The following is a 10,325-nucleotide window of genomic DNA, read 5'->3' on the forward strand; positions in this document are numbered from 1 at the left end:
AGCTCCTCCAGGGACAAGTGTGTTGCCGGCAACAACTCAATTTCTCGATCGACCGAAAACGCAGATATCGACCATACGTCAGCATGAACCGGACTTGCCTGTGGTTGGTTGTATTGAATCAGGATGACCTAGTAACATCATCGACTGGCTCACTTCTCAGTCACCTTTGGCCTCCAGCCACTCTTTGGTCGTTCGTTTTTGCATTCGGTTAGACCGTCTGTTTTCGGGTGGTATGGTGCCATTCATAGCCGTCTGATTCTGCAATCGACCACTGAACACTTCGCTCTCATAACAAGGTCCCCGATCGGTTGGGATTACTTTTGACATACCATAGTTAGTCACGATGTAATGCATTACCAATCCGCTGATCATTGTCGCCCGTTGACTCGCCACGGCTGTTCCCCGACCCACCACGAAAGATGTTCTGCCATTATCAAGACATGGTGATCTCCGCTGATCATCAACGGAAGAGGGCCCATGACGTCAGCACACCATAACTCGCTGAGTTCTGAGACAGAAATGTGTTCCATGGGATGGGCCGCACCTGTATTATCCCCCTCCACCAGCTGGCACCTCTTACAGGACACCACGTAATCCACCAGCTCACTTCTCATCCCGGGCCAGTGGGCCCTCTTCAAAAGTAGGCTCACGTCTTGGTGCACCTTGTATGTATCATCTCATGGCATTCGATGATAAACTTCCATTGCAAGACGCAAGGTATCACGAGCGGCTCAACGTCCGAATCGTTGGCTTTCCGGGAAATTATGCCAGATTCATTCGGACACAGCCGATCAAAGTGACTTTGAAATGTTTCCAATTCCTTGTCTTCCGCTCCGTTCTCAATGCTCCTTCCATTCAACAAGGTGTTGCAACCTTTTGTAACACAGGATCCTGCCGTTGGAGCTTAACCAACCTTCCGGGATCCAGTTCGACGACGAGGCTATTGGCACCAGTCATGATCCTGGGGTTCTCATCCTTAGCCGCTGGTCATGTACGCCAACAGGCCAAGTAGCTCTCCTTCAACGGAACGTTCTGGATCGCAATATCGTACTCTTGCGACCGCACTGCCCGGCGCGAGAGCTATCTGGGGGATCTCTGGTGGTCCTGTTCCACTCAGCGAGGTTGTAATCGGTCCCGACATGAAACTATTGTCCAAGCAAATATGGCCTCTACTTATCCAGGGCACAGACGATCGCCAGATATTTTTCCTCAATGGTCGAGTACTTCTGTTCAGCGTTAGTCTAGACACGACTGGCACACTCTATAACTCCAATTGTCTGCTTTGGGACTGCGCCGATACCGCGATCAGCAGCATCCGTTGCAACATCTCCGACCCTGGGCAGTTCGAGGGTCACTTGCTGATCCAATATCTGCATTTTGGCACGCTCAAAAACCTCATGTGCTTTCCCGGTTTACTTAACTTTCCAATTTTGCCCGAGCAAGTCGTACCGTGGAGCAGAGGTAGTGTTCAAATCATTAAAAACCGGTTGTAGTATGCTGTTCGTTCAAGATACTGCCGTAAAGGCCCCTTGAAATCGGGAACAGCACAATCCTCGATCCTTCCCAATTTTTCTGGCAATGGGCTAACCTCTCCGTGATTCATGCCCCAGCAGTGTCACCGATTTCCAAGTGAGCTGTGTCTCGCTTTCATTTATCCGCAGACCAGCCTCCCGGATCCGCTTCAATACAGCCTTCAAGTGAACTGCGTGGTTTGGTTCCGAATAGCTGTACACAACGCTATCGTCTCCGTGCACGGCAACATTCTAAAGTCCCTTCGTTAAACGAAGCATCAGGCGCCGGAATGTGAATGATGTCCCAGACAAACTAAACGAAATTCGTTTGAATTTATACTGGGTGTCCAAACCGTAAACGCCGTTTTCTCCCGGTCCTCCGCCTTGATAAGTAGTTGCAGTATCCGGGACGCAAGTTGAACACCATGAAATATCGGGAATGCCGGACGGAATCAAAAATCTCCGCAATCGAATGCACAGCTACCACCTGATTTACAGTCGGTTCATTCAAGAGCCAGAACTCCACGCAACGCTGTATTTTCCATTTGCCTTTCTTACATGCCCAACTTGGGATATGTACGCACTATTCGCTTCTTCGATTATGCCGTTTTTCAACATCTAATCCATCTCACACGGATTTAATGGCAACGGACTGGGGCCATAAGGTCGAAAGCACTCGAACGAGAGTGGAATTTCGTTTTCACTACACGGTCAGAAGCGAAACGGATCTCCATCGCCCATGAACAATTAAGAATATTCCTCGATCAGGAACTGTACTGATCGAACGCTACAGGACGGAGACTTTCAGACATACAGCTCGCCCACGTCAGTACTTTGGTAACCTTCAAGCTTGATTGTGCCATACCTTGTCACCAGTTTTCCTTGCTTTATGTCAACTACGGAATCTTTAATCTTGAGAAAATCTACCTTCAATATTGTCCGCTTTATGTCTTGGCTGATCAGGAACGTGTGCTGCATGGACTGCTCGTCCAGGCTTGATGAGTGCGTTGACAATTCGTCAATCTTCAGTCGATATCCATAGACTGATCTCACGGCTAGCGCACACGGTCTGCATTCAGCTTGGTTCCTCCTCCGCCCCGAAGACAACCTTGATCCGGTATCAGTCAAGCATCGCTCCTTCTTCCCGTCTATCTCGATAACGGCCTGTATGGTAGACCGTCACTTCGCCAACCGCAACACATCCAGAAAAAGAGGAGTACTCCAAAGTTTCATTATTTACAAATGGCTGCGCAGAGCGACATTGATTCTTCAAGTAACCAGATGTGCCAAACGTGCAGCACCGGCTCACTCGAGAGTGCCTCCATGATTCCGTCTTCGTGGCTGCAGGCTGTTCCACGAGATGTTTTAATCTGGTCTGCGGTTCCTCCACTGGTGAACCATTCCTCTTCTACTTCGACGGCAAAGTGGCCATTGGCGCCTCGGTCAATTCCTCTGCAAGGTGTTCCAGTTTCTCTACACTCAGCTGAGCAGTTGTTCTTGCCAATCGTAACTTGGCACGAAGCGCAGGCTGCACACCTTCGACGAACTGGTCAGACAGCAGCTGCTGGAGTGACACTCCGTCCAGCCCCGGCAAACCTCAATCCAACGACCGCTACGGGCCAGGGAAGACCACGGTCGGGTCAGATCCAGGTGCCATCCCGGCCGTAGTGAACCGCCTCTTAGCCTTCTGGCGGTTGGCCGACGTGTCGAACTCCGCTGCAAGAGCTCTCTTTGCTGCGGTCTAGTCCATCTTCCAAAATCCCCTTCTGGAAGCATCTAGGGCCACATTCGCTCGTCCTCCTAGGAGGGTCTTCAGCGCAGCCAAATTACTCCGATTGGTACCCAGTCCAGCGTTCTCCGAAACCCTCTCAAAGCCCTTCAGTAGGGTCCAAACATGCCCTTCCACTGATGGTTTTGGCTACGGGATATTTATCCTCCATGCTGGTCACCGTACCAAACGATAGAATGAAGGCCCTCGATGCGGATTTGTTTATTGGAAATCATCACCTGAAAGTTCACAGATTATTGGACAGGCAAGCAAAATTATCACGTATCTTATTTATAAAAACTGAATAACCGGCTTCATCTCGAACTCGTCTTCCTGATCTTTCCTGGATATTTACTAACTACCACTCAAGTGAAAACAAATCTTGCAAAGCAATTCCACCAATTCCGTAATGAATCCCACTTTTCAATAGACGCGAAGCGGATTCACGGTAAAATCATAGAAAATCACAAGGTTTCGAATGGGTACCGTCAAATGCCAATTTCTACGAGAAAATTAACTTAGTTCAACCTATGGCTGTAAAAAGAGTTGGGGTGGGTCTATAGGCATCGGTGTCTGCCCACATCCATCAAAACGCACGGCAGTTATTGCGCTGCGACGCAAGCCGTCCGGCTGTCTGGTGCATAACATTGCTCTTATTTTGCGACTGTTAATGACATGCCACTCCAATTGTGATAGGGACAAGTACCGAAGTGCAGCGTCGTGAGGTTTATTAAGTGCCTCGATTCCATATTTACGTGATCACAGAACTGAATCGAATGCAACCAATTAGAGAACAAAGCGGTGCGTAATTCAGGGGGGAACTTCACGGATCGATATAATGTCCGTTTCCATATTTACGTGACCACTGAACTGAATCGAATGCAACCAATTAGAGATCAAAGCGGTGCGTAATTTAGGGGGGAACTTCACGGATCGATATAATGTCATGCGATTCATGCACAAGCCAGCATTATGATTGGTTAGTTGTGCGCATCTCAAGAAAAATAAGTCACATGATCAAATTGCATAAATTAAGGAAAGATTAACTGTCACCGCAAGCCGATCGTGTCATGCAACAATGTAAGGAAATTGTTCATGGAGATCTTTGCTCTCTCCGCGTGAAATATGGGCAATTTGACGTTTATAAAATCAATACTTAAACGCGACATCACAAAACATAACCACGTACGTTAAACTGCCCAGTGTCGACCTACCTTTCTTTACACCACCCGTTTATGTCTACCTACACCACTTCTTTCAATAAAAACTTGGCTGCAAGTTGAAATTCGCCTTCGGAAATCCCGATTACAACTTAACTATGATCTTGGATAGGTACACATGTTTAGGACTTTTCGCACGCACAACATTAAGTTGCTTTCATCTTAGGTAAACAGGTTTTTATGCTGTACATGACCGCCAGCAAAACCAGTAATGTCCTATGAAGAAACTTGCTAACGGGGAAAGTTGACAAGAAGTCGAACGACGTCACCCGGATTTTACCCGCGAACCAACAGATCATCGCGCCCAGCCTTAGGGACCTTGGTCATCGAGCCATGAGCAGTCATTAGTGCTACGGGGCCTCGTATGGAGTAGTCATGTGTTATGGCGAGGATCATGTCACTCGGACCCACCAATCATTTGCTCCAGTTCTCCTGCCAGAAGTTTGGTTCCTTGAATGAATATGGAATATGCCCTGAACGGAGCGCGGGTTTATGGCAGCACTCGAGAGCTGCTATAGCTGCCAGCGAAACATGAAACCCATAAGAAGTTTTTCCTACGTTCGATGATGTATGTATTAAGGTCATCCGTCCCAGCGTATATAGGATACTCGAGGAGAATTTGATCGTGCATTGGGTCCGTGGCCATAAAGTGGTCTGAGGCTTCTATAATCCACCCACTTGTACAAGACTAGACGCAGCCGTGGGTCGCCCAGCCCGTTACACGAGGTATCTAGCTTCCCGGTCACCCTTGTGGTCTTCTTCCTGGCCTGTTTAACGAAAATTAGGGAACCCGCGTTAGAATCCGACTTCTAACAGCGTTTACAGATGCAACTCGGTTTGGGTCTAGCGGCGCCCTAACTGAACTTCCGGCGTCTGGCATGTTTTTTGTTTTGAACAGATTTATGCGTTAAACGAATGGCGTTCACCCACCTTACCTCGTTGTAGTGTGCACTGTTTTGCACAGCTCGCTAAGGTCAACAAAACCAGTGAACTCTTATTCCAGTTCGATATACTTGTTTAATGTTTGTCGAGAGTATTAATCCTGCTTGTTGGTTTGGGCCTGTCCAACAGCAGTGTAGGGCAATGTTTTCCCGTTGCGCACTGTTACTTGTTGGCCAATCAATAAGCCAATCAGCGCCTGTATCGCCACGGTGGAGGTGGCGGAGTGTTGACCAGTGCCACTGCTGAGGAAAGTTCAGCGGGCCAACCTCCTCATATAGATGTCTCTCAACCAACGCACAATCTATCTGGTAACGTGTTCTTCCTCTCAGATACATTGATAAGCCATGGTTCCCTAATGTTCTAAATGTTACCTCACATGTGTTGGGCAGTTTCGAAAGCTGCCAGCGTCGAACAGTCGTCGATTTGGTGAATTGTGGATAACACAAGTCAGACTATCTCGCAACATTTTTAATAATTTCAAACACTGGACATTTCATTCTTGACATCAATGAGATAACTAAGAATGAGGCTGAAGAAACAGAAGAGCGAAGAAATGAAGAATAAGTGTTGGTTGCAAAATGAGATTATGAGGAATAAAGCCGTAAAGTGAAGGTTTATATGCTAGGCCAATCAGCTTGCTGATACCGGAATTTATTTGACTATACTGCCATAGGAATATCAAAAAGTGTCTCTTTTTATCGAGCTGGGTAAAGATACCTGCCAATTTAGCTAAACGTGGGCAAATCCAACTCTCATGGTAACCATTTCATTGGCCAGCGACCAGTACTTCGCGTTCACTCTGACTTGGGTGCCCCATTGTGTCTTCCAAATGAACGACAGCCCCTGAACGACAAGAACGAAGTCGACCCGGGAAAATTGGGCATAATCTTAGATCCTGTGTAGCAATCCGTGGATCCCTGGGAACGTCAATTGCGACAGCCGTTCTGTCGGCGTTTTAAAAAGATAACAACCAAAGGAGAGGTTATTCTCGGTGGATCTGTTAGTAGGCGTGTGTTTTGTCGGAAATTCCGCCTACACCGACGGAATCAGTATTCTCACAGTGGAATTGAATTTTTGAAAGCTACGACGTGCTCTTGATGGACTAAAGCCGACAGGAAAGTGGGTTCAGTGCAACAATCTAAGCCTTGGAATCCTATCTGGGTATCCTGGGGACTCACAGATGCTAGGAAAGTATTTCCCCAGATTTTTCTGCCGGAGTTATGTTTGCTTCAGAAATTTGGTGAACTGCAAAATTATGAATGGACATTAGAATGGAATATAGTTTGAGCACATAAGGAACGAAATACAACATTTCGGCGCAAAGCGTTTTTTTCCACCCGCAAAGGTTCTGCAAATAAGGGCTGATGCAATCACCATAAACTCGTAAAGGAGCTCTTGTCGGTTTGCCCCGTACAAACTGGATCTGCACCATAAACACCTCATTTGCGAATACATAGTCACTGATTTGTGTCAGTTGACAATTAAGAAAACTCGCGCCACATGCATGTGGAAACCGCGAAAGTCACCGGGGTCACTTAAAAAAGCTGTTGCAGTGCACATAATCCAAAGTAATGTTATTTTTATTGTTATTAAAATCCAACATAACCTTTCATGAGCGCCTCATGTGTCAGTAAAATGAGGAATCGAAAAGTCTCGGTAATGGTAATATTCGGAGCTAAGAGCATTGTCCTGTCAATGGGCCACATATATGCAGTGTGACCAGCGATAAATTTCTGGAAGTTATGACGCCTTCTGGATGCGCTATTGGCAAGGGGCATTCGACCAATACTGGGTCCGGACTTTCGACCAATCAGACCTCGGTTTGATGCTGGCCGGCAGGCGTAACGGGCTTTGGCGCGGGGTAGGCTTCTCGGCCGTTGCAGCACCTGACTACGAGAAGCGAAACAAATCCGTGTGGGATTAAACCTAATAATTAGTACGATTAAAGCAAGCCCGACGGAGCCACACGAAAATAGGGCTTTTATGTGTCCCCATGGATAGACCAATTGGTCTACTTAAGCATACTAATCAAGGGAATTGCGGACGACACCCAGACACTGTGATCTTCCTTTCATCGGAGACTGCATATCTTTTCAATGACTTTGTCAACAGCAAAATCGGAGAGAAACTAGGGCACCTCTGGAGCACAGAGGTAATGGGAGACAGCCGAGAGTCTTTGTCACACACTGACCTAGCCTGATGTTTCGTTTTGCAGCACCCGGATTACGTTTATTATGTTGGATGAATTCATAAGACGTTTCTATCCACGGGATCGAATTCCTCCTGTTTGTCCAGGAACATGACGGAAGATGGACACGTATAGGTCTGGGGCTTCAGTCATTCCAATACACAAGTTGGCCCAACGCACTTATCAATGATGAGAACCAGCTTGTTTTTCACGACGCACGATTTCCTCACGTTTCAGGAAAACCGCAAATAGTAATGGTTACCCAGAGTTGAATGATTCCATGGTTGCTTGAAAAATAGCTGAGTTCGACAAGGAGGCTGGTCTATTTTTAGTATATCAAGACTTCACAAATTAGACTGGTGCTTTGGTGGTGGTGCCGAGTACTGAATTCCACCCCTATCCTCTCTACACAGGACATTTTTTGGTCCGTAAAACTGTCTGGTTCAGTCAAAATTACGGTCCATGTGGAACTGATTCGCCCTTAAGGGCTACAGGTCAGCACACGTGAACTATGTCAAACTTACCGATGGAGTCAGCCTCTCATCTGTCTGTCTTGAGTTCACTTGAATCCTATCACATATAATGGTCGAATTTCGAACAAAAATCTAAACAATGACATGTGCTTCATCTCAGCTGACATGACAACAGATCGAAATGCGCCTGTGTCTAAACATAACACACTGGTACTTAATACAGTGAAAATTTACCTTCATGCGACTTACTTCTGAGACAGAAATGTCTCAGATACACACTAACCGACTACGGCGACCGGCTTTCATGTGTTCACAAGTCGTGATCCAGTGACAGACTGCGTAGACCACACGAGAACTGAACTACTTCGCATCCCTCTTCGCTGTACGCTACTAGGTTTTCAGGTGTTCCCAGAAACGACTTGTAATTGTGTGGTAGCTGGGTGATTCAGGAGATTGATGGAACCTATTCTATCGTGTTTGATAGCCTAAGTACTTGAGTGGGACATCCAAAGGAAGCAGACAGGAGACCGGGTTAAGATCGGTTATATCGTGGATGAACCAATGGAGGGAAGAACGTTGTGGTCAGCTGGCTACAACGGAGAGAAAATGAAATCTGTGAAATATTACCAAAGGTCGAATTGTTCGTTAGGACCTGACCTCACTAACAACGCAATCCTCGAGATTTTGTAGGGGCCGCGATTTTTGTGGTGATTTTGATGTAGTTCCTGTGTAACTAGCTCGCGGAGTACGTGCGTTAACTAGCGTGACCTGTGGATTGTGACTCGCTCATTTATCATGGGAGAGTCGATTTTCCCAGTTATGTACTTAGCTGGTAATTAAACAACCTAATCGTTAAGCTATAACACCATTTCGGTGCTTAGCTGCCACGCTATCCGAAACAAACAGTAGAGCTGAAGTACTTCCTAGACAGGAGCAGCCGAGATGGGAAGTTTGGGTTCGAGCCACGGGCCTTTCGCGCCTTAGCCATCTAACTTGGGATCGGACTTGGATCCTCTGGCTGTCGGTTACCGATAGCGCCTTTTCTGGGATACGCGAATTGACTCCGACCATGCCGTCGTGGAGCTTGGTTATCAGTTAGCCCTCCGCTACCATTGCGCATGCCGAAGCATATCGATTCCGTTCGTCGGCTTTCATGAGTTTCATTGGCTCCACGGTATTGAGCTGATCTGGCTAGAAAACTACTGGAGGTGCTCATTTGAGCCTCAAAATATGGTTGCCTGTTCAACAGCGATGGCTGCTACTCTCCCGCCTTCCTGGTACTGTAGGATAAGTGTAGCACTTAGCTTCCATCAACACGACATGGTGGAAGCCCCTGGTTAGTTTGCCCGTCGACGTGAGAAGTGATTTTAGGTTCGTCAATCCCTTTTTGATACATTCAGTTCGTTCGGTGAGGTTTAAAACTCCTCAGTAATATCGTGACTAGCTCTGACCGAAATGCATCTGCAGTGTGTCACTGCACGAATCCGAAACACTCGAATCATATTTACTAAGTTATTTCATTTATGGCGTCAAAAAGGTATCGTTTCACCTCCGTCACGAAGAGACTGGACCTTACCACTGCACGAGAAACACTCGAATCATATTTACTAAGTTATTTCATTTATGGCGTCAAAAAGGTATCGTTTCACCTCCGTCACGAAGAGACAGACTGTTACCGTGGTGTGACGGTTTGCGCACCTCAGCGATCCATTGAGCTATACTGGAGTGTCCCGCGACACTCAGAGTCTCTCATACCAGGTTGGTCAATGGTTAGAGGTCTGACGAACACAGTATCCTGGCCCTCCAGGTTGGGGGTTGGAACATGTGGCGACTTGTTCCGTAGAAATGGTAATGCATTTGCATTTTCCGCCAAACACCGCTGCCTTGCGATTAGGCTTTTGAGCCAAAGGCTTTGGTTGAGGACCCTAATCGTCCTCCTGTCTAGGTGTGGGTGCCCTGGCAGTATCCCAGCCCACGTACAACCATGAACTGCACATACACAAATAAACTCATGCCACATCGGCCGTCGCGTGGTGCCATCAGCCGGGTCGCCTTACTTGCTGCATCCAGCAGGGCGGGTAAGCGAAAACAGGCTACTGCTGGCGCCTCCATTCTTTCTGCTTCACATGCTTTTTCTTCCCCCTCTCCCCACCCCATTACTAACTCTCTCCTTGTAGGCCCAGCACTTAGGACTGATGACTCCGTTCGTCATGCATCGGTTTT

General features: G+C 47.2%; 1 protein-coding gene across 1 annotated transcript in view; it reads left to right on the forward strand.

Annotated features, from left to right (window-relative positions):
* Window positions 1–10,113: 10,113 nt before the first annotated feature.
* Window positions 10,114–10,325, forward strand: part of T265_05024 (hypothetical protein) — a gene marked incomplete at both ends in the record, with an annotated part of 4,165 nt that continues 3,953 nt past the window's right edge. Inside the window, one exon of the mRNA XM_009169924.1 lies at window positions 10,114–10,320. Coding sequence (XP_009168188.1) covers window positions 10,114–10,320 — 207 coding nt within the window. The remainder of the gene's footprint in view (window positions 10,321–10,325) is intronic.

The sequence above is a fragment of the Opisthorchis viverrini genome (genome assembly GCF_000715545.1).
Source record: "Opisthorchis viverrini unplaced genomic scaffold opera_v5_91, whole genome shotgun sequence".
Lineage (NCBI taxonomy): Eukaryota > Metazoa > Platyhelminthes > Trematoda > Opisthorchiida > Opisthorchiidae > Opisthorchis > Opisthorchis viverrini.